Source organism: Arvicanthis niloticus, chromosome 20 (assembly GCF_011762505.2).
Source record: "Arvicanthis niloticus isolate mArvNil1 chromosome 20, mArvNil1.pat.X, whole genome shotgun sequence".
In the NCBI taxonomy this organism is placed as follows: Eukaryota; Metazoa; Chordata; class Mammalia; order Rodentia; family Muridae; genus Arvicanthis; species Arvicanthis niloticus.
In genome coordinates this window covers 44,281,494-44,307,150 of record NC_047677.1, presented here as the reverse complement: position 1 = coordinate 44,307,150, position 25,657 = coordinate 44,281,494, and the positions used below count along the sequence as shown (strand labels likewise).

Sequence of the window (25,657 nt, the reverse complement as noted above, 5' to 3'; positions counted from 1 at the left end):
TCAGTGCCCCTCACAGGAGAGTGAGTGTTTCGTAACTGGCTTGTCCCTCTGCCGGGTCACAAGCTCCTTAGGCGAAAGAACTGTGTGTCTCTCTCTCCTTCGCGTTCTGTTCTGGTTCTGAGCTCTGTACCACACACACAGGAATTGAATAGAGTGGCACACAGAGCCACGTTAAAAAAAAACCAGGACACGGTATTTCAGAATAATGGCTGGATCTAAAAAGAGCCACAGACGACGACGGAGGGACGCTGCCAGGAAGGCGAGGTCCTGTATCCTCTGCTCTAGCCTTGCTCCCATCCCTGCCCTGTCAGTTGCCCTCCCTACTAGGAAAATCACCCTGTTAGATACCGAAGTCGTCACCTGAAACCAGCCCAGGCATTTATCAACGACTCCCCACCCCCACCCCCACTTTTTCAAAAGAAGGCTGTTTCCCACCAGCTGTATATTTGTTCCCTCGCCGTATGTTACAGATAATCAACTCACATGGGATGGGACGAGGAAAAGGCGTCTTCAGGCTAACAGCCGTGGTGGTTGGGCAGCAGATGCATTTGCTTCTCCTGGCTAGGGATGGAACTTAACCCACAAAGGAAGTCCTGGGTGGGAGAACTGTGGAGCTTCTATGGTGGTTTTGTTGGTGCATAAGTACCTGGGAGCGAAACTGTGTAGACACAGCGCCCCTCCCCCCCAAGATGATGGGGTCAGGAAGGAGATGTTGGGGTCGTGAGGATGTTCAGGGGCCCTCATGCCTGCAGGTGGACCCAAGGTGACCAAATCACTCCTGGGTGACCTGACTTGAACTCACTGTATAGTTCAGTGTGATCTTGAACCCCTAACCCTCCTGACTCTGCCTCCCAAGTGCTGGGATTATGGGAAGACACAGCCATAGCTGGTCTAAGTTCTACAGATAGAACCTAGGACTCTGTGTGCGCTATGCAAAGACTCCATCAACAGGCCCACATCCCATCCCCCAACTCCCTCCACGGTTTTCTCTGTCAGTGCTGAGGGTTGAACTCAGGGCTTCCAGCATGCCAAGCAAGGTCCCAGCCACCGAGCCCACTTCTAGCCCTGCTCCACCCTCCACCCTCCGGCAGGATCTAATCTTGGGTGCCAACCAGATAGATCCCTGCCTAATTATTTCTGTGCGGCCTCTCTTTTGTGGACTATCTCTTTTCTTCCTCTATGTGATAATTATTCCGTTGATAAGTTTTGTTAAGATGCTTTCAGAGCCAACAGTAAAGAACGAAAGAAACCCTATTAAAATGGAAATAAGCCCCCTCTCTTTCTAATCTTGGTTCTTTTCATCAATTTTCTTTTATTTTCTCTCCCCACACAGGTCTGGTTCAGCGAGAAGATGTTTGAGCCCTCCTTCTGTTTTTACACCGGCTATAAAATCCCCGTGTGCAAAACCCTGGACCAGTATTTTGAGTACATCCAGTCTCTGCCATCCCTAGATAACCCGGAAGTCTTTGGACTCCACCCTAATGCTGACATCACGTAAGTTCTTGGCGTCTCTTTTTTTCTTTCTTTCTTTTATTTTTCTTTCTTTTTTTTTTTTAATTTGAAGGTGTCATTTGTAACTCATCTGGCAAAGACTATGCATTTCATTTTCTCCCTTAATCTCTCTCCTTTCCTTTCTTTTTATTTTACTGTGAAAAATAGTATTCCTTCCTTTCTCCCAATTACAACTCTGTGACAACTCAGCCTGCCCTCCACTCACTAAATCCCCAGGGCCTGGCATTTATGACAACACAAAGGCTGTAATTTATGCCTTGATTACTTCTCTGTCCTGTCATAAAACTAGTTATGTTTTTATTTTAATTGATGTTCTCCATTGATAGTCATTGTCCAGCTCTCCAAGTATCTATTTAAAACATGCCCCTTGGGAGCAGAGAGGTGACTTAGTGGTTAAGAGCACTTGATGCTCTTGTAGAGGACCCACGGTCAATTCCCAGCACCCATGCCCAGTAGCTCACAACCACTTTTAACTCCAACTGCAGGTGATCTGACGCCGTCTTCTGGCCTCCTTGGGCATGTGCACTCATGTGCACATACCAACACATACATGCACATAATTAAAACATCTAAATATATGTTGTAACGTGTGATATATCATAAGCAGGGTCTGGAAGGGCAGAACACATGCAGTTAGAGTCCTGTCTCTTATGATGGACCATCTCTTCTCAAGCTTGCTTACTTACCACCTTATGGCCATGAGCCAATCATGGGCACATAACACTCAGCTGCATGTGAGGTCCCCCATCCCACAAAGGCATAGAAACGCCCACCAGTCCTTAGCCCCTCCTCTAACTGCCCTCCAGATGACGTTTATCTTTGGAAAACCTTTCACCATAAAGGATCAGCCCATTTCATGTGCAGACTCAGCCCCAGCTGAGTGGCTCCACTGCTGTCCATTCCTAGCTAGGAGGAAGGACATGCCTGTCTCTCTCCCAGCCTTTCAGCCATGGCTGTAATTTTAATAACTGTCATCATGCGTAGGCACTGCCCAGTTCTAGTACTCTGTTCTGTTCTTACAGACAAGCGTATTTGGTCTTCTGACCCAGACGAAGCATGCCCTATGCACGACACGAGACTTTGCGCCCACACTGGGCTCTAATCCGGCCCAGACACTTTTCACTTTGAGAGACACTGCCTTGAATGGTTAATGCTCCTTGCAGACCCTGCGACTGAACACGATAGCTCTTCCTTGTCGCCTCCGGGCCACAGCTTTGAGAGGCTCTGTTCAGTGAGCCGAAATGCATGCTTGGGGAGGGGGGGGGTGAAACAATAATAAAAATAAAGCCGCACTGGGGATCAGCTTGAGAACAAACAGTGAGGGTAGGGGGCAGGAGAAAGTGGTTTCCCTTGAGCCAAGGCTGTTAAATGTGGGTTAGACTCCATAGTTCCTCTGCTCAGGATCCTCCCGAGGTCCTGCCTCAACTTGGGTCAAGGTCAAAGGCGTCCTACTTATGTATAACCCAGACCTCCATTCTGGCCTCCATCATCCCTGTCAAATCCTTCCCTCTATCTCAGCACTAGCTCGCTATAACTTCCTGTTACTCAGACCACAGGACTCTATGCTTGCACTTCCTGGAACATGCCCCCACCCTGAAATATCACTGTGGTTTACCTTTTTTACTTCTTCCGGCCCCTGCTTAAGGGTCACTCACCCTAAGTGCAGATGTTGATCCATTTTCAAGCCTCACCTCAGACCCTAACCCTCTGACTTACTTTTTTTTGTTATCTGCCACAGGCGCACTCTGCTTTTAGTATTTTCTTTGCTTCTATTGATCAGCCATCAGTTAAGACATAAACTCCACTGCATCCAGAACCTGTGTCCATTTTCACTGCTGTACCTTCATGTCTGTAATCGAACCCTGTGCCCAGGAAACTTTGGTCGTCTGAATCAGTAATGCTAAGTCCTCCTAGACTCTAATGAGTCTGACCAGTGAGACTAATCCATAGAAGGTGATGGTTTCCCATGGGTGGGAAGAAAAGCAGTAGACAAAACTCCATGCAATCATTTATTATGTAATAAAAGATACTGTTGTATGGGCTGAAGAGGCAGTTCTGATCAACAGCTTCCTAGCATGCACAAATTTCTGGGTTCAATCCCCGGTCTTGGTAAAACTTTTTTTTTTTTTTAGGCAGGGCTTCATTCATTTCTGGCTGGCCTTGAACTTGCTCTGTAGGCTTATAAATAAACAAATGCTTTTAGCTCCAGCTCCCAAGGGTTGGGATTATAGCCAAGGACCACCATGTACCAGCCAATGATGGGCTGTGTTCTGGGATCGTAAGCCCTTTCTGTCCTTGAGTGGCTTCTGGTCAGGGTGTTTCATGGTAGCAACAGAAATGAAACCCGTGCAGATATTCTTTCTTATTCTGAGTGAGTTTGTCTACACCTAAGTGTCATCGGTGTATAACAACTGCTCTCTTCTCCAGTAGGAATTTTAGTTCTTTTTTCTTTTTTCTTTTTTTTTTTTGGTTTTAAGATTTAATTATATATATGTACACACACACACACACAGACACACACACACACACCCGCTTCCCACCTTTTATCTGAGACCTATATTGCAGATACTGTGTCCTGTTTCCTCATTCAGTTTTGCCTCTGCTTTTGAAGGTAGACGTGTTGTTTGTCATTTGGTCTCTCTCCAAAGGGAACATTCTAGCTCTCTCAAAATAATCCTTCAGGCATCCTAAGGCCAGCCACATGCTACAATGAGTCACTGCATCCCAGAGAAACCATGGGGAGGTTGACATTGACACAGGTGAATGCCAAACAACAGGCCAGGGGTCCTCTTTAACAAGACCCAGCTCAGCAGGTCCGTAGTCACTGCTGGGAAAAGCACACTGTGGCAAAAAGTGCCAGACTAATTTGCTGAGTGAGTAAGTATTGTGGTCATTCTTTAACATAGTGTTCAGGTAACAGTGGGACCTCATATCTACTATGTGTGTATGTATGTATGTATGTATGTATGTATTTGCTCTTTAAGAATTTTACACGCACAATGCATTTTTATCACACTAACCTCCTATTTTCCTGTTCAGTTCCTCTCAGACCCTCCTACCATGTCCCTTCTCCCAACTTAATAATGTCCCTTTTTCGATATAACCCACTTGGTCCAGTTAGTGCTTCAGATATGTGCGCCAGTGTGAAGCCATCCACTGGTGCATGGACAGCTTTCCGGAGCCACATCCCTTGGGGGGGGGGGGGGACTGCTTTTCCCTCCCGAGAAGCCATCAGTTGTGAGTTATCTCTTTAGCTTCCGGTAGGGCCTCTTGATTGCATCTGAGCGTGCTGCCTCTGTGCAGGCTGCCTCAGTGTGTGCTACCTTGGTGCGGGCTGCTTCCGGTGCTTGCTGCCCCCGTGCGTGGTGCCCCCAGGCGTGCTGCCTCCATGCGGGCTGCTTCCGGTGCGTGTTGTCTCCGTGCGTGGTGCCCCTGTGCGCGTGCTGCCCTCAGGCGGGCTGCAGAATCGACTGGGTTGATCTTGGGCAGATCTTGTGCAGGGGTCCACAGCGCCCTGAGTTCCTGAGTGCTGTATCTCCACAGTGTCTAGAAGACGCTGTTTTGCAGCAGATATCCCCGGCTGCTGACTCGTTCAGCCTTTCTGTCCCCTCTTCCTGATGCTTCCGGAGTCTTAGGGAGATGGTGTGGTAGAGCTGTGTATTTGAGAGCTTCATCTCTATTTTCCACCATCACTTACTCTTGGCATTTTGGCCAGTCATCGCGTCTCTGGGTTAATGCCACCCACTGTACAAGGAGGACTGAGAACCGTACTAACCACTCTGGGATGGGAGTTGGAGCTGGGGCTTCAAAAGTACTCACCAGAGACCCCTACCTGACTGCACCAGGAGTGGAAAGGGATGATTAAAGTCTCAACGCAGTCTTTCATATGAATTCTGAGAGAATTCTCTCAGAATTCATATGAAAGACTCCCTATTGTCATCTCTTCTCTCCCTCGGTGATTTCCAGGGCACTTAGAGCACAGTGGAATCTATCTGTCACCTCCCCAACCTTATCTAGAACAGCACCCTCAGCAGAGCGGCCTGATCTAGAGCTTCTTGAAACGTGTTAGAGACCCAGACCGGGTGGGTAAATCCAGGGATGTTTGGATACTGGCCTAAATCAGGGATGGTGATGAGTGAGGCAAAGTGACAGGGCACATTATAAACCAGATCTGACAGGATTCCTTGAGCCTATCGCCAAGGCCTAGAGCTTCCTTCTTATGTTCATCCATTGCTGCTCGTGGGTCGCAGAGAGAATGCGGGAAGCCATCTGGCAGGCTGGCTATAGGAGGCCTAAGCTGGCACCTTCCAAAAATTGTACCAAGACCTTTAATATTTTCTCAGAGAGAACTGGTAGAGAGCCCTGGGTCTCTCCCACTGATGGGCAACTCTTTCTGTTGGTGATGCCGTTGGCCCCTGGGACTTAGTTCCTCTGATTTGGCTGAATTGCCATCTCCTCATTTGGTTTCTGCTTGGGGTTCCTCCATGCTGAGTTTCCTCTCACCTGGGCTTCATACTCTGTTTCCAGTTCCTGCTTCACCAAGCAACCGGCCAGCTATATCCCGCAGCTGTGCCTGGAAAGTTTTTAGTCACCAGTCGAGCTTTGTTTTGGGGTTTAATTGTTCTTTCCCTCTAGACTCAGAAATATCTGGCGACTAGAATCCTACCCCTCCAAATGCTCCTGGGGGATCATTTAAAATCTGTAGTGTTTTCTTTTTCAGAGGCTCCTGCCTCCTGCTCCCTTGTTGTTCCCTAGTGGCCACCAGGAGGCAATAAGCAATAAGGGACACATTTTCCAGCTACAACCTACCCCACCGCCCCCCACCTCGACCCCCACCACTACAAGTCTCAGTTCTTCAATGTGCCCCTTCCATATCTGACCTGGGAGGTTGGGACAACATAGGATTCAAGAATCAAAGTGCTCACAAGGGAATTGTAGAGCCCCATGGATGTGGGGGTCGGGGTGGGGGGAGCCAGGGAGGTGTTGAGACAACAGTTGAAAACACAAGACAAGGACTCCACAAAGCAGTGGCTTAGTTGGGTGTGGATGTTCCCAGTCAGAAGAATCACTATGCCATTCGGCAGCAATCTCGCTCCTACGTAGTCCCATGGGTATCATGGGCCGTGGTGAAGAATTGCCCCCTGTTTATGAGGGCCTGCCTTCTGAAGTTCACATCCATAAATCTCTAAGAAGAGAAATCTGTAGAAGGGAATCACAGGTCTTCTTCCTCTTCGGTCTTTGTTTCAAAATGCGGAGCCTCTGAAGGTGGTGGCGGCGGAGTGGGGGGAAATCACACCGAATTAAATGCTTTAAAATAAGTAAAATCTCTCCCACGAGGTTGGCTATCTCAGTGACAGAGGCTATAAAAATGTACAGTGCATTCACATTTTATTATCTAGATTTATAAGGTACCAAAGACTCCGCAAATTCCTCTATCTTGATGTCAAAAACAGTTATTTATTTTGTCTCTTTTTCTCATTAGCGGGTTATGCATATTTTTCTACCTTTTGAAATTTATCAAATGCCTCGTTACCGCGTTTCTACTCATTCCTATGCAGGCCAAATATAAACACATTCCTCTTGGAATTAACTGGCAATTTTTGAGTTTTAGATTTTTTTTTTTAAAAAAAAAATTATGCTCATTGATATTTCATGTGCTGATTCGGAAATAACGGTGCACTGATCCCTCATTAGGTGGCTGATCGTTTATCTTATAGGCAGTGCTATCTTTGAGTCGTTTTGCATTTTTTACTACTTGTGACTCCCAGCTCCCCAAACCACCAAGCTACGGCGACCAAATAGCGTCTTCTCTCACCTTCATCCCGAAGGGAAATCTCCAAGAAGTAACTCAGGACTAAAGTCGCTGGATTATGAGTCTTCATCCTTCATCTCATAGCATCTGTGGAGATGGTTTTCCCCGAAAGCCCTTGGGATCTCGGAGCATGTAGAGGTATTTGCAATTATCCCTCGGAGCCAGCTGACTAGGCACTTGCCTTTTGCATCTTTGCAAACATAAAACCACATCATAGAAAAGGAAATGTAAGACATACAGTCCTGGAATGCCAGGGAAGGACATTCCACGTCTAATAAAATGGGTGATGCAGTGACCTGGGGAACTTGTCTTGCTGTCATTCAGAGTGGATCAGCTCGTCAGCGTTCTCCACTAACACCCAAGTTCTGAAGGTTCTTCTTAGATAGCCTCATAAAAGAATAAAATCACCCACCATTAAAGTTATTTTTAGGGGAGATGGAGCAGAGGCAGCTGCTGCATCTCCACTGGGATCCTTGCCCAGGGGCACCTGTGAACTTGACCAGTGACAGTATGCACAGTATGCACAGCCAGCTCCGAGTTCTACACTAGTGTATGGAGCCGGCTTCCAGAGGGGATGCAAGACTGGAGGCGAGCTGAGCGAGATCTTATGCCTTCAGACTTGGGTCACTCTATATTTTACTCATAGATGGTCCTGGCAGGTCAAAATGACCTTCTTAGCGTGGAAATTTACCGTGGTTTTCTATCTTTGGCATCAGAGGACCTGCGTTGATGATATAATTATGAAACAGCTTCCTTTGTCTTGAAACTCGACTCTCTGGCTCCCCTGTGTTCTGGAGGGATGATACATAAAGATGTTTGCAATCCATTCCTTGGATTTTAAAGTGAGGCACAATCCATGTCTCTTGAAAGCCATGGAAAATACAAGAAAGGTACAAATGACTCTGAGGAAGGAGAAAACCCCTATGAAAATAGGCTGTAAAAAAACAGAAATTCAAATGACTAACAGTTAAAGAACCAAGGATCTATGTTTACCTTTCTGCACGTGTGTGGACAGATGCACAGACATGTGTATTCATTTCTCTCTTTAGGTGGAGAAATGTCAGGAAGTGGGAAAACTTGTAATAATGATAATGCTCTAATGTTTACCATAGGAAGGGACAGATAATTAAATTTTCATGCCCTTTAAATATTGGAGAATTGTTCTTCTTCATATTTGAAGTTTAATAAGATTCCAACCAACTGGCTTTGGTTCAACAAACAAATATTTATTGAGAACTCAGCATCTGGGCAGCTCGAGAACGCAAAGATGAGGAAGATACAGCTCTCATCCCCCGAGTTCTTGTCTATTATGGAAGCAGATGGATGGTAAATACATAAGACAATCTGATAAACTCTAAAATCAGGTTACATATACAATGCCACAGTGCATACAGGCCCCATACAGACAAAGAAGAAACGCAAACCCCTATAAATCCCAATTTATGGATCAAAGACAGCTGATGACAGAGGTCGTATTCCAGTCGCACCCTAGAAGATGTCCACTTAGGTGGAGGTGGCTTCATCCTGGGAATATAACAACATGGTGGACAGTAAGGACCAAGACACAGTGGCCGGAGCAGCCAGGAAGGGCTGGGAAGATGCGCAGGATTGCAGAATATGCAGCCAGCTCATCCAGAGCGTGGGAGACAATGCCTACAGAAGGGGTGTGCGTGACAAAGGCAGGGTGCAGCTTCTGAGGGTTTGGGGTGTTAGGATTCTAGGTTAGCAAGAGTGAAGACTGGTGTTGGCAAAGGGCGTGGGACAAGGAACAATTCAGGAGAGCATTCAGCGTAAGACACGGAACTCTAGGAGTATGGGGGAAACATGCATACGGGGTGTTCATTAGAAAGCTAGGGGTTTAGTACTTCCCAGCTTGCCTGGTCCTTAGCAGTGCTTTGTCAGATGCCAGCCATGGTGGCCTCTCCGTTTCTCTAAGAGTGATTCATCTAGGTCCTTCTGTCTTTGCTGCAGCTAACCCCAGAGGGAGGTCAAGGACTCATGTGACTCACAGCCAGATCTACATCTCTGAAGCCTGGGTATCATAACTTGCTGTCATTAGACGTGATTCACTTCCTTTTGTTGTCTCGTTCACTATTCAGATAGACTTTGCCCCCTCTGAATTATTTGTGTTTTTGGTAGGCTTTATATAACTTTTAAACTTGGATTGTGAGACATGTGCCATTGTTACATGCCAAGAGAAGTCAACACACACACACACACACACAATATAGATTTACACTAAAAATTCAGGAGTGGGTTGCAGATGCCTTCTGCATCACTTTATTAAGGTGGTCCATTTCCATCTCATATCTCATGTTCAGTTCTCTGTGTGTGTGTGTGTGTGTGTGTGTGTGTGTGTGTTCCTTTCCTCCCCTCTTTCCACCTTTAAAATAAATGTATTTTGATGCAATGTAAAACCTCCAAATATCTAAGTAGGGGTTACTCACTCCAAAAAAAAATTTAAGTAATAAATTGTTTTTTTGTTTTTTTGTTTTTCTTTGTTTTTTGTTTTTTGGGTTTTTTTTTGTTTGTTTGTTTATTTGTTTGTTTTTGAGACAGGGTTTCTCTGTGTAGTCCTGGCTGTCCTGGAACTCACTCTGTAGACCAGGCTGGCCTCGAACTCAGAAATCTGCCTACCTCTGCTAATCCCAAGTGCTGAGATTAAAGGCGTGCGCCACCACCACCTGGCATAAATTATTTATTTATTAAAAATCAACTTTGGGGACTGGAGAGGTGGCTCAGTGGTTAAATGTGCTTACTGCTCTTCCAGAAGGTCAGGCTTTACTTCCCAGCATACCTGTCTGTCAGGCTACAACAGCCTATTAACTCCAGCTCCAGGGAACATGACACCCTCTTCTGGCCTCCATGGGTATTACACACACACACACACACACACACACACGCACGCACGCACGCACGCACGCACGCACGCACGCACGCACACACACAGTGCACACATGAATACAAATAAAACATTTTTTTTTACTTTTGTTAACTCTTATTTTGAAACTCACACATGTAAAGGGCAAGCCAGTGGCAATTCCCAAACTATATGAAAGTTCTCACAATGCCCGGACAGAGAGAAAGCCCAGTGTGCGAAATGTGTTCCTGCATGCATTTACCATGACTACAACTTCACGTAAGGTTGCGTACATGTCTGGATCCATGAGAGGTATCACAGGGGCTCATCATGTCAGATAGGAATGCTGGAGACAGGAGCATGCCCTCCACTCACGAATGAGGTCAAACACGGGCTCTACAGGATCCTCTGGATTCCACAGAGCACAGTTGCTTCACAAGTGGAAGGCAGGACGATGGTACCCGTAGCCCCTTAGATGTCTGACAGTTATAGCATTGGTTCCATGAAGGATGTTTAATTCACACCTAGGAATGCTGAGAGAAAACGGTGTTATTCTCTCTCCTTACGCTGAAGAGAAACGTCGGCCGTCAGTCGAGGGCCTTTCTGGCTGGTGTGGTTTGTGAGGTACATTTCAACACCCTCAAAACATTTGCCACTGATTCACCCCTGACAAGTTCTTTGCACCGCTTGAGATGGTCTCTGCCCATGTAGAGAGCATGTAGGAGAGTGTCTGTTTCTCAAAAAGAAAATGGTTTTACTATCTTGTTATAAAGTCATACTTTCTTAACACACTATCATGAAAGTCATACCTTCTTAGGATAAACAATAGGGAAGAGTATGAAAAAAAGTAATGATTATAGAGACAGCTTATCATGAACAAACAACACTGTCAAAATACTCTTCTAGACTTTTATGTACCTGCATACACATACATACACATGCATATACACACATATACACACATATATACACATACATACACACGCATATACACACACATATACACACATATATACACATACATACACACGCATATACACACACATATACACACATATATACACATACATACACACGCATATACATACACATATACACACATATATACACATACACACACGCATATACACACGTACATACACACGCATATACACACATACAAAGACATACATAAACATACACATGCACATACATATATAGAGAGAGAAGATAGAAGCATAGTTAGTTGTTTCGTTTGGCTTCTTGTTTTTTGCGGGTTTATTGTTATGTGACGTAGGGTCTCTCTCTGTAGTCTGGAGCATGCTGGAACCCAGTATGTACACCAGCATGGACTTAAGCTCATGGCTGTCTTCCTGCCTCAGCCTCCCAAGTACTGGGATCATGGGCAGGAACCATTCCTGGCTCATAACTGGTTTTTATAGCACGCCATTTTATTCCGAATTCTGGATGACATCTCACTTGATCAATGGAGATAGAACTACTTCCTCATTTTTAGCAACTGCATGGCTTTTTATAGGCTCTTGGTAGGATATATTGTTAGAAATACAGTTACATGGTTTTTTTTTAAAACTTCTTTATTGCATTTGGAACATATATATTATATATATTTATATATAATATTTAATTTAATTATAATATATATATAATATTTAAGTGAATATTTAAACTGTTTAAAGTACAAAGAGTCAACATAAGATGTTGCCATTCTTTTGCTTTTAAAAATAGTGTGTGTGAGTGATCTATGCATGTTTGCATGGTGTATACACATGTGCCTAAGTATTTGGTGGGTTCATTTACCTGTGTGTGGAGGTCAGAGGTCAGCATCAAGACGTCTTCCTCAGTCACTCTCCACCTTATTTTTTGAGACGGGTCTCGCTGAACCCGAAGCTTACCGTTCTAGCTAGGTTAGCTGGCTGGTGAGCTCCCACAATCTGCCTGTCCCCACCCCCAACACTGGGGCTATAGACATACAGAACCATGCCAAGCTTTTTGTGTAAGGGCTGAGGATTCGAACTCAGGTCCTTACGCTTGCACAGCAAACATGCCTCCCACTGAGCCGGCTTCCCTGTCATTTATGTTGCCATTTTTAGACTACTGCTTCCTCCTGTTTCCTCTCTCCCTCCTTTCCAGCCCTTTGCCAATTCTGTTTCTCCTCTCTTCTCATTCAGAAGTCATACATTTATTTTTAAATAATTATAGCTGCTTGTAAGTTCAGCTCCAGGGGAGGATCTAATACTCTCTCTGGACTCTGTAAGCTCTATACTTTCTGTCTGTCTCTCTGTCTCTCTGTCTCTCTGTCTCTCTGTCTCTCTGTCTCTCTTCCTCTCTCTCTCTCTCTCTCTCTCTCTCTCTCTCTCTCTCTCTCTCTCATACAAGTAAATAAATAAATACATTCTTAAGGAACATTAACCCAAAATGCTCCCCTCCTGACATTTCAGAATTTTAATTTTAGCTTCATCTTTTTTGTTGTTGTTTTGTCCCCACACTCAGATTTATATTTCCCCTGTGATGCTTGGTTAGGTCCACCCAGGCACTGGTCCATTCTTTCCCACATCTCAGAGGTCGCTCTGGCCTCATCTCTCCTCGCTGCAGTGTGTCCCTTAGAATCTTCTCAAGTAGCAGCCTGTTGGTGGCTTGTGTTGGTGGCTTGTGTTGGTGGCTGGTGTTGGTGGCTTGCTCCACTGTTCTTTCTTTTCTCCTCTTTGGTTTTTGAAGAAAAAAAAAATACTCTCAAAGTATAAGCTGTCCTCCTTAAATTCCCCCAAGTTTAACTGGGGCATAAAAAGGCAGAAAGTTTACAGAACCGTGTGACCCTCCCTGGAGTCAAAGTCTAGAACGTCTCTGTCCCCCAGAGGGAAACCATGTACCCATTCATAGTTAATCTCTCCTACGTCCAGCGCCCATGCAACTGATGATGTATTTCCTCATCTAGACATGTGCCCCCTGACACTGTCTGTCCTGCGGTCTCCCGCATCTCGTGTGGGTGCTGGGGATCTGAACTTGGGACCTCCTGCTTGCAAGGTGGGCACTTGACCGATGGAGGCATCCCTTCAGTCCCAACTGAGCGAGCTTTCAGACAGTTGACAACGGATCTCCACGGGAGCCATATAAACACAAAACAAAACAGGGCAGAGAAAATTGAGCGGCTCATAATCCAGCTCGGGAGGGCGAGAAAGATGGTTCTGCTTGATGTCACAGGCTGTCATATTCTGATAGATGCTTGCACCTGTCCCTGAGTTGCGGAGGATAGGAGGCGTGCTCATGTCCAGTGTAAGCTGCTCGTCTAAGTAAGTGACAGTCAAGGTCATTTGGGTCACCAGAGACAACGTAAGGATTCTCTTTATCTGGAGATGGAGCACTGCTGTCAGGTTTTCTGGTGTCACACTAGAAGCCAACAGAAACCCAAGTGTCCTCATTCCTGCAGGTTGACAGCAACATGTCTATGTTTCTTTTCTTTCCTATTTTCTTCTTTTTTCCCCCTCCTCCATGCCTGGCTCTGTCTCAAGAGATCCCTCCAACGCCCTTTAGCTTGGCTGATTATCTGTGAGGCCAACACTTGCCTTCTTCGTTCTGAGCAGCCATTTTTTTCCTGTCAGGTATCAGAGTAACACTGCTTCTGACGTCCTCGAAACCATCACCAACATTCAGCCGAAAGAGAGCGGCGGCGGCGTGGGCGAGACGCGAGAGGCCATCGTCTACAGGCTGTCCGAGGACATGCTCAGCAAGCTACCCCCTAACTATGTGCCTCATGAGGTAAAGCCATGCCCTTCCCGCTGGGCAAGATCCTGAGAAATGGGGAGGTCGTTTTCCTGCACCCCCCCCCCCCCCAGCACATAGCATTCACATGGAGATCAGAGTACCCCCTACAGGAGTTGGCTCTCCCCTCCCATCGCCTGGGTCCTAGGGATCAAAATCAGGCTGTTAGTTTTGGCTGCATGCATCTTTACCCCCAGAGCCACCCCGCCACCCCGCTTTTTTTTTTTATTTTATAGAAGCATGTTATTGAAAATGTAGCAGTCAAGCGAAGTCAGTAAATTGAAACCTAATTATGCCATTAGCTTCTACAGTACAAATGGAGCCCCATTACCATAGACAGTTGCTCCCAGAAGCATTCATTGCGTGGCTTCTGTAAGAGACCACAGCAAGTCTCTGGCTTTATCAGTAAACAGCGTATGCTGGAATCATAATCATGCATGAAGCACGGTCAATATTATAATTATGCTCTTTTCTAAGGGTTTCCCCTTCTGTTTTAATTGTTTTTCTTTCTTTCTTTTTTTTTAATTAAAAAATTTTGGTCATGCTGTGTTGCCTGGGCCAACCTAGAATTCTTGGGCTCAAGTAAATGCCTTTACTGCTTGAGTAGGTGGGGCTACAGATGCAATCCATTATGCCCAACAAGATTATCTGTTAAAACCTGCAGCTGGGAGCTGGAGAGACGGCTCATCATCTCTCCAGAGCACTGGCCATTTCTCTTGGAGGTCCTGGGTTCAGTTCCCAGCACCAATATCAAGTAACTCACAACTCTAGTTCCAGGGGATCTGATGCCCTCTTGTGGCCTCTCCAGGCACCTGCATGCACATGGTACACATAGGTATGTAAATGCTGCCCCCATACACAGAGACACAGAGAGAAAAGCTTTAAGACCCTAAGCTCAGGACAAGGTAATTAGTTGGAGGTAGTTACCACATGACAGGATATATTTCTGGAATGTTCCTTTTATCTTGTGGCTCACAGGGGTTCATGTCCCATTTGGGGGATTGAAGTGGTCTTTATAATTTCTCCTCGCCCCAAGAATGAATTGCCACACCATAGACATGGGCAAAGGATGCCATGTGTGATGCCCAGTTCAGGATGGAGACAGAACACTGGAGACTAAAACAGACAACGAGGGCGTGGCTGAGTTGCTAAAGCACTTGCCCCGAATGCATAAGGCCCCGGCTTCAATTCCCAGCCTTGTCTAAACTGGCTATGGTGGTGCACGCCTGTAATCCTAGCACTCAGGAGGTAGAGGCAGGAGCATTGCAAGTTCAAAGTCATCCTCAGCTGTCTACAAAGTTTAATGCCGGCCTGAGATCTTATAAATAAATAAGTAGATAACAAAGAAATTTAAAAAGGTTTTAGAGTCTGGGAGATCAGTTAAGAGCACTTGCTGCTCTTACAGAAGTTCTGAGTTCCATTCCTAGGACCCATGTAGGGCAACTCAAAACCACTTGTAACCTTAGTCCCAGGGAATCTTCTGGCTGCTGAAGGCATATATACATACAGACACAGACACAGACACAGACACAGACACACACACACACACACACAGATACAGACGACACGAGACACGAGATACAGACAGACACAAACACATGCACACACAAACACATGCACACGCACACACATGCACACGCACACACATGCACACACAGACATAGACATACACACAGACACACACACACAGACACAGATACACACAGACAGACATATAGACGCATACAATCACAGATACACACAGACACAGACAGACATTTTTTTTAAATTGCAAATGATGGAGTTAGGAGAAAACCTAAAGATACTATGTAGGACCAGATCTTGGCCCTCCACTGTCCCTCTGGACTGTGACGTTGGTGTCCTCGGCCCCGCCCTGCTCAGGTTGCCCCAGCTCAGGCCACTGGCTTTACGGAACTGTTTCCTGCCTTCATCTTTAACTCACTGAAAACGACACAGCTGTCATACAGCAGAGGTGGCCGCTGCTGGAAGAGCCTGCTTACTACCCCAGGTCTCAGGAAGGGCCATGGGCATCTCTGGCAAGGGACTTCCTCAGCTGCTGGCCTCCTGGTGATTCTTTGGTCTCATTCTTGAATCAAATCTTCCATATCACCACCTCTTGGACTGTTCAAGTCCTCCCACGAGTTCCTGCTGGTATCCACAGCCAGTCTCTTCCTGGCACTTATCACTAAACTGAAACGTATATTGGCTTATTAATTAATTAATTAATCATTGTAGTTTATTGTTTCTACAGCGAGAGGCTTTGGCATTGATCTCCTTAACAAGGTCAATACATGATATGCCAACAGGAACAAGTGACAGGTCACTTAATGGCTCTCCCACGAAGCCACATATTTTCACCGATTAGATTAGGGAAAACCATTTTTAGCATCTGCAGCCGAGGCAACCATGACCCACACAGTTAATCGTATCCACCGGTGACTGTTCTGTAAAGATTTGGCTTGTCTTAACTTTTTTGTGACATTTCTAATCACAGCTCTGTGAGGGTAATGGGGTGGGGGAGAAAAACCTCCCGCTGTACTCTGGCGAAGGTTAGATTTCAAAAGAATATTTAACTGACACTTAACACTTAATCATTTGAAAGAGGAAATAGGTACAATTTTATTTCAGCCTTTTAAAGAGCGTTTCCAATTATCAACCAAGCACAATCAGTAGGAAATAAAAGTCATTTAAGTTGAACAGAAGTTTTTGAAGCTCAGAAAATGGGGGATTTAACCGTCAGTCTGGTTCCACAAGAGATGTTTTCTAGTTCATCTGGTCCAGCGGGGAGACATCCAGAGGAAGAGAAAGATTTGAGACTCGGAGAGGTCATTTGGAAGAGAGATGACTAACGATTTTTTTTTTTTTTTTAAAGAAGTGATGGTATGCTGTACTTTGTTTTAGGTGAAAGCTCGTTTGATGAAGATGGGACACCTGAATTCAATGAACATATTTCTTAGGCAAGAAATTGACAGGATGCAGAAAGTCATCACCATCCTCCGCAGTAGCCTGAGTGATCTCAAACTGGCTATCGAAGGAACGATCATCATGAGTGAGGTGGGCGTGTCCCTCTCTCGAGGTGGGCGTGTCCCTCTCTCTCTGTTTTCCTTGCATGGGTGTACCTGTGTGTGCATGTGTTCATTTGTGTCTGGGTATACTTGCATGTGTGTACGTGCACACACATGTGTGAGCTCCTACATGTTGAGGGCAGAGGGCTCAGATGTCATCCCTCAAGCACCTTCATTTGTGAGGCAGAGCCTCTCCCTGGGATCTGGCTATCCCCATTAGGCTGGGTAATTGGCCAGTGACCCCTGGAGATCCTCCTGCCTCTCCCTCCCCAGTCCTAGGATTGTAAAATTGTGTCTCAGCACACCCACGTCTTTTATGTGGGTTCTGAGGATCTCCGGGCCTCATGCTCAGGAGGTAACTGCTTTACCAATTGAGCTATTGTCCCAGCTCCCCAGGAACCTTTCCATATCCACGTCAGCAGTTAAGAGCACTGGCTGCTCTTCCGGAGGTCATGAGTTCAAATCCCAGCTCCCACATGGTGGCTCTGAACTATCTGTAATGAGATCCGATGCCCTCTTATGGGGTGTCTGAAGACAGCGACAGTGTACTTACATATAATAAATAAATAAAAGCCTTTGGGCCAGAGTGAGTGGGAGAAGAGAAGGGGAAAAATAAAGGTAGATCTTTTTTAAAAAGAACATTATTTTTAAATATTCATATATATTTATCTGTTTTGCCTGCATGTTTTTATATGGACTATATATGTGTAGAACCCACTGAGGCTAGAAGACCTTGGAACTGGAGTTACAGAGAGTTGCATGGGGGGGGGGCTGGCAACTGAGCCCAGGTCCTCTGCAGAAGCAGCCAGTGCTTTTAACAGCCCAGGCATCTCTCCATCCCATAAAGCCGCTATTTTTAAAAGATCATATTTTCCATTTGAATCATGTATGTGCCCATGTATTTGTGTGTAGTGTGTGCACATGAGTGCAGTTACCTGTGGCTGTGAAAGAGAGGGCATATGAGCCCCAAAGCTGGATTTGCAGGCGGTCATGAGCCACCTGACACAGATGTCGGGAGCCAAATTCAGGTTCTCTGCAGGAGCAACATGTGATCTTAGTCACTGAGCCACCTGTCCAGCATCCTGGGTCATGTGTTTCGCCCTTGTCGCCTCCAGAACTTGAGAGATGCGTTGGACAACATGTACGATGCTCGTATACCTCAGCTCTGGAAGAGAGTGTCCTGGGACTCCTCCACCCTGGGCTTCTGGTTCACCGAACTTCTGGAAAGGAACGCTCAGTTCTCAACATGGATATTTGAAGGGAGACCTAATGTGTTCTGGATGACCGGGTTCTTTAACCCCCAAGGTAAGTAAATGCTCACAGGAGAAGGCTACCTTGGAAGTTCTCGTGCGGCTGTGTAGCAACATTGTATGCTGAATGTATACTCCATAAAGCCGTGTGGTCCCGTTAGCTGGCAGGTGCCTGGAAGAGCCTCTTAGAGTTGCAAGGATATACACAGCCCTTTGAAATCCTTCTTGTCACATTCCCCAAACAGTGCAATGGCCAAACCCTCCCATTTCCTGTTCGCCTTCATGACCAAACCATGGCCTGTGGTAAAAGGGTTAAAAAAAAACTTCTCTCAAGCTTTATTTTTTTTTTTTTACCTGTTGGTGGGAAAGCCAAAACAGGACAAGGAGATGGATCATTTGCGAATGTGTTTGAGGACCAGAGTTTGATTCTCAGCACCTACACCAACAAATCCAGGCCTGATGGTGCTGGGGGACGTTTCAGAGATGGGAGGATCTTGCGGAGGGGGGGGGGGCGGGGGCGGCTTTCTGGCTAGCCAGGCTAATCAAATCACCAAGCCCCAAGTTCAGAGACAGACTCTATCTAGGAGAGAAGGTGGAGAGAGGGCTCCACAGTTATGAGCAATGACAGCTCTTGCAAAGGACCCAGGTCTGGTTCTCGGCTCCTACACATTGGTTCACGACCATCTGGAACTCCAGTTCCAGGGGATCCGACATCTGTAAGCTCCAGGCATGCATCTGATATATATATATACATATATATACACATACATATATACATATATATATATATACACATATATATATACATATATGCATACATTTATGTTTATGTGCACTCATATACATAAAATACAAGTAAGCAAACCCTCAAAAGGGTTAACAGCAAGATGAAGCTAGAAGAAGATCCACCAGCACTCACACATGCGCAGTGCTTCATAAACACAAATAAGAGGTAATAAATAAAATAATGCCCGATTATGAGATTCCTGAAAATGTGCCCCAAATTGCCGATTTGGGTTAGAAAATCAGACTTGAAAAACTGAGTGAGCTTGGGTGGTGGGGGGGCTCCCCTCTCCCAGAAGGTGTTTGTTCTGTGTCAGTCATCCTTCCGTTTTAGAAATATCCTGAGAAGGTTGCTGGTTTGGTGCCATGGAGCTTGTAAGGTCTAGATAGCTAGCAACGTTTTCTGTCTTACCTCAGTGCAGGCACTGTAACTTCAAATCGTTCCCAGCTAGAGGAGGGGATTGGGGTGTCTTTACACTCAACACTCTAATCCCTTTATCTGCCGGTAAGTTACGTAGCATTCACTTTTATTGGTTCGAGAGGAACCGTTGTTACTCGCAGTGATACGGGTAAATCTCATAAAGATAATGTTGAGTGAAGGCAGCTGGATGAAACTTGCCATAGCCCGTAGGAGCCTGTTCATACGAAGGCCAAGGATGGGCACAGTGGATGCAGGGTACTCAAAGACAGGATCACAGTATCCCCGTATGAGAAGGCACAGCAGGACCTCCTGGGGTCTGAGATGTGCTGCTTCCCCCCACATGGATCCTTCCCTGGTGACAGTCTCCTAGCTATATGCTCTATCCATTCAGCTACTTCTTAGAAATGGAATTTAAATGACTATCATGCCTTAAAAGTATGTATTCACATGCCCTCTGCACATACATGTTCATGTGTTAGATGCATATTCTTTTTAAAATTAATAATTCTCTCTCTCTCTCTCTCTCTCTCTCTCTCTCTGTGTGTGTGTGTGTGTGTGTGTGTGTGTGTGTGTGTGTATGTGTTAGGAGCAGGGCACATATGCCATGGTGCATGGGGCGGGGAGTCAGAGGATGGCTTTGTGCAGTTGCTTCTCTCCTCCTATCTTTATGCGGGTTGTGGGGATTAAACTCAGATCATCAGGGTTGCCCAGCAAGTGTTTTACCCATTGAGCCATCTTGCCAGCCCTGCTGCATACACCTCCAACTGCCTTAACACCTGCTGAATTTATAGCACCAACCACTGCACTTCCCACCTTCACAAGAAGTTACGCATAGTCGTAGGTCCAGGGGACCTGACGCTCCATTCTGACATCCATAGGGACTGCACGCACGTGTACAGACACAGCTATACACAGAATTAAACCTTAAAAACAAATATCTTAAGGACTTACTTTACATGTGTGTGCATGGGCCTGAGTATATGTGTGTGCATCACATGTGTACATGTGTGGAGGCGCCACAGACACCAGAAGAGAGTGCTGGGTCCCCTAGAGCTGGAGTTACGGGCAGTTGGGAGCCACCTGGTGTAGGCGCTGCTCACCAAACCTGGGATTTCCAGAAGAGCAGCAAGTGCGATAACCACTGAGCCATCTCCATAGCAGCTACATTCTTTTTAAAGTTTTGTGCATTTTAATGCCACCCACCAGTAAGACAAAACCCCTTTCACGTTCTTTACCTCTACGTCCATGGGACTTCTGTGTTTTCTCTCAGGGCTGCACCCTAGAAAGTCCACACGGGATTCAAGCCAACACGCTACCCTTTCCAGACAAGCACCACTGCCCACACCCTCACCCTTATCTGTGATTGCTTTCTGCTTTGTTGCACAGAAGCCTGGAGGTCACCCCTTTGTGCACAGCCATCGAGCATCGGCTTCCTTTTCCTCCTCTTGGCACAAGGGACAAATTACTTTCCCGTTCCACATCACTTGGCCACGTCTGAAAAACAGGGAGCTCCCCGTCCCGCCCCGCCCCGCCCCGCCCCCATCTCAACGTGGGTCCACGGGCAGCGGGCAGTGGGCAGCGTCCAAACAGATAAGGATCCTTGATTTTAACAATAGCTCCTTCTGTATGAACTCGTCTCCTGATCTGTGTCTTCTTCCTTAGCCGCTGTGGTAAACATCAGCTTATTCTTCTCGCTCAAAACATTTAAGTAAGCGGCTTTAAAAATAACAGCCCCCGTGTTTAAGTAAAACACAGTGCTGTCTGCCACGAGGCCAGAGTTTCATCACAACAGGAGGAGTTTGGAGCCTGGCAAAGCATAGCACCTCAGAGGGTTAAAGGCTCTTGCGGCTAAGGCTGACGACCTGAGTTCAAATCCCAGAACCCAAAGTGTAGGAAGAGAATAAGCTCCAGTAAGCTGTTCTTTGACCTCCACATGTGTGCTGTGCTGTGCAAGCGCACACACACACACACACACACACTCACTCACTCTAAATTAATGTAATTAATTAAAACTAAAGTTTTTTTTATCACCGTATAATGTCTATGGTATCTTACACTGTCTGTGGGGTATTTCCCATCAGGTCCCTTCTTCTGAAGTTTAGGTGACTTTGAGGCCCATGATGCCACAAGGACAGGTGACATCCTTTATTACATGTGCACACACCTACATACACGCACATACATACACATCACACACGCACAGATGCACACACACATACACACACATACATACCTGTACACATACACACACACAAACACACACATGCACACATACACACACATGCACACATACACACACATGTACACATACACAAACATACACAAATACACACACATACACACACACTTGCACATGCACACATACACACATTGCACATACACATACATGCACACACAAACACACCACACATACACACACACATTCACGCACATACACACACATGCACACACACACACACACACACACACACACACACACACACACACATCAGCGTCCCAGCCAGCACTGCTAGCACCTGCCTTGTGGCTGGCTTGATTTTTGTTGTTGTTGTTGTTGGTCCAGCACACATGAAGAGGCTGGATTGCACACCACAGAGCCTCACCGGGTATTTCCAGGCCCCGTCACGATGATTTCTGTGGCAGTTGATGAGCTCAGCCATGCGGACAATTAGACTGGATGATTAACACGGTCAAGCTCGCTGCGTCGGTGACCCTGTACTATTTGTTTCAGTGGCACGGTGGGTGCACTTACTTTCCAGCAGACTCCGCAGACCCAGAGGGCCTTTGTCTTCTGCTAGTGTTTCCTGGCAGATTCGGACATATGGAAGGACATATGGGATTCTCAACCTCTTTAAGGCTATGGTTCTCATGGCGTGCAAAGGAATTTTGGGCTGCCCCTCACCCCCAATCCTCTGCCCCTGTGTACCGTTCTCAGGGCATCATGTATATATGGTTTGGCTTCTGGTACATGAGTGTGTGTGTGTGTGTGTGTGTGTGTGTGTGTGTATGTGTGTGCCCTACATGTAGGGATGTGTCTAAGCTAACAGGGATAAGCCATAGGGAGGCAGATGTCAAGCTAAGACATTGACTCCTTTGTGACACCTTCTAATTAATAGCCAAATTTTGTCATTTGATGCCGGGAGTGACTCATATGTGCTAATGACATGATGGTGGAGGCCAGGCATGCTCCCCAGGCCTTGCACCTCTGTATTAGATTGAACCCTGCAGCAACAATCATTTTCCAAATGCGTAATTCAGCCTGGAGCTTGGTGCCATTTAGATGCCAATTTCCCCCACCTCCACCCCCCCTCATGCCTCCCTAAGCTGTACCCGTCTGTTGTAGCAGATATCACTACGCCGTATTCACCCGCATGAATCAAAATTTCTCACTTAGAGGGACTGGTGCTGAAGCAAGGAAGCAAGGAGATGGGTCATTTTGTCCTGTTATCTTGCCTCTCTCCCCCTCCCCCCTCCCGCCCCGTGTGTGTGTGTGTGTGTGTGTGTGTGTGTGTGTGTGTGTGTGTGTGTGTTTGGAGCAATGCCACTGACCGGCTGCAATTTCTGAACACTCACTTTGAGACCAGCTCTAAGAGTTGCCGTTTGTCAAGGTGGCAAAGTGGGCCAAGGGTTCATAGATGTTCATTCGGGATTGGAAAGGAACCAGGAGAAACTCCCCGCCTTGTGCCAACTATTTGTCGGTTCCCCCTGGTATTACTTATGACCCTGCATCCTCCTCTTTCTGGGACCCATGCTTTCTTGCTCTCCCACGCCCAAGCTCTTTGGTGGAGGGTCCAGGTTCGTGTGCTCTGGGGGAAGATGCTCAAGGAGACAGCAGAATCCCCGTGAGGATGGCTTGGGGGAGGATCATGAGGTCGTGTATCTGTATGTGTGACCAACTCAATGCCAATAGCCGATGCAGGAAGTCCTGATGGGTATGGCTTAGGGAGACATGGTTTGTGTGTGTGTGTGTGTGTGTGTGTGTGTGTGTGTGTGTGTGGTGGGGGGGGGGGATGACACTGGACTTTCTGCATCAGCTGTTGTTGGCATTGAGCCAGTCACACAGACAGATACACTGTCACACTTATGAGAGAGGACAGGCTGAGCCCAAAAGCAGAGCCTGCCTGGGAAAAGCCACAAAGAGGACTAGGGGGCAAGAAGGGTGCCGAAATTTCGAAATTTCAGGGGGACCCCCTGTACTGAGTAAGAAGGCTCATCAGGGGTAGCAGGGGGTTCTGCCTGCCTTCGCATGAAAGGAGTCTTTAGGTACCAGCCTTGCTGACAGTCACAGCCACGCCTCATAAAATTCTAGTCTCAAACATGGCTGCCAACTGTGGAGGCATCAGAAACCACCAAAACCACTCTCTCCAAGGCCACCCCAGCTAGTGACATTTCTGCTAACTTCATTCTCTTGACTGTAGCTAGGATGGCACGTCTGGAGGTTCACCCTTCCTTCCTTCCTTCCTTCCTTTCTCCCTTCTTTCCTTCCTTCCTTCCTTCCTTCCCTCCCTCCCTCCCTCCCTCCTTCCTTCCTTCCTTTTCTTTCTACCTTTCTCCCTTCTTTCCTTCCTTTTTTCCTTCTCTCCTTCTTCCCTCCCTTCCTTTCTTTTCTTCCTTCCTTCCTCCCTTCCTTCCTATTTTATGTGTGTGTGCCACGTGCATGTTGGTGTCCACACAGGTCAGAATACCTGATACCCCTCTTGAAGCTGGGGTTACAGACAGTTACGAGCCACCCACTGTAGGTTCTGGGAACAGAACTCCAGTCCTCTGGAAGAACATTAAGTGCCATTAACTACTGAAGCACCTGTCCTATTCCTGGAAACTGTTTTAGACCTTGGCTTCTATCAGTTCACTTCCTTGGCTCTCTTCTTGCCAACCCCCACCCCCTCCCCAGCCCTTTGTGGCTTTTCCCAGGCAGGCTCCACCTCCTCTCTCACAGGTGTGATTGTGTATCTGTCTGTGTGACTGACTTAATGCCAGCAGCAGGTGCAGGAAGTTCTGACCTCCAGTGACCTCCACAACAAGCAACCTCATGATCCTCCCCCAAGCCATCCTCGCGGGGATTCTGCTGTCTCCTTGAGCATCTTCCTCCAGAGCACAAAAGCCTGGACCCTCCACCAAAGAGCTTTGGAAAGGGAGAGCAGAAAAACATGGGTCCCAGAAAGAGAAGGGGACAGTCATAAGTAATACCAGGGGGTGCCAGAGGTCAAGCCAGGTGGACTCCAAATGGCTGGCTGGATTTGTCAGGAAGATCCCAATTGGAATAGAAGTCCCGGGGGTGTAGGTGGGAACTTGGGGAGTCAGATTTTAAGATGAGTGAGGAGAGAGAGAGGGGAAGGGGAGTGATGGGGGAAGGGGAGTGATGGGGGAAGGGAGAGGGAGGGAGAGGGAGGGAGGGAGGGAGAGAGGGAGAGAGAGAGAGAGAGAGAGAGAGAGAGAGAGAGAGAGAAAGAGAGAGAATATATTTGTATGCATGATATAGCCGACAGGAACTCTTAAGAAATCAAACTTTAAAGAAAAGAAAAACACTGGAGGACGGATATTTGTGAGAAGGAAGGATTTGTTTTCTCTTTTAATGATAAGAGAAGCCCATTCAAACACTGATAGAGGGAGGAAGGAAAGGGGACGGGCAGATGGACGGACGGATACACACACACACAGACACACACACAGGAGAAACAGAGAGATGGAGGGGGAGGAGGGAAGGGGGGGAAAGGAGAGGAAGAGAGGGTCTAAGGATACCAGCCAGGGTGTTAGAAAATGTGGGAGGGATGTGTGTGTCACAGTGCAGAGCAGGTGGAATGGCGCCTGGACACCTCCCCCACTATAACAAGAAAGGAGTGACCATAGATGCTGAGCCAGGTGGTTTTAAGCCAACTTGACACAAGCTAAAGTCTTTTGAGCGGAGGGAACCTCCATTGAGAAAATGCCTTCATAAGATAGGGCTGTAGGCAAGCCCATGGGGCATTTTCTTAATTAGTGATTAATGTGGGAGAACACTGTGGGTGGGGCCATCCCTGGGCTGGTGGTCCTGGGTTCTATAGAAAATCAGGCTGAACAAACCGGTAAGCAGTCCCCCACCCTCCATGGCCTCTGCATCAGCTCCTGCCTCTTGGTTTCTACCCTGTTTGAGTTCCTGTCCTGACTTCCTTCAGAGATGAACAGTGATGTGGACGTGTAAGCCAAACAAACCCTTTCCTC

The 25,657-nt window shown here is 46.7% G+C and overlaps 1 protein-coding gene across 1 annotated transcript in view; it reads left to right on the top strand.

Annotated features, from left to right (window-relative positions):
• Positions 1 to 25,657, top strand: part of Dnah8 (dynein axonemal heavy chain 8) — a 237,184-nt gene that overhangs the window by 199,230 nt on the left and 12,297 nt on the right. Inside the window, exons 87-90 of the mRNA XM_034524086.2 lie at positions 1,334 to 1,494; positions 13,781 to 13,937; positions 16,842 to 16,994; positions 18,121 to 18,310. Coding sequence (XP_034379977.1) covers positions 1,334 to 1,494; positions 13,781 to 13,937; positions 16,842 to 16,994; positions 18,121 to 18,310 — 661 coding nt within the window. The remainder of the gene's footprint in view (positions 1 to 1,333; positions 1,495 to 13,780; positions 13,938 to 16,841; positions 16,995 to 18,120; positions 18,311 to 25,657) is intronic.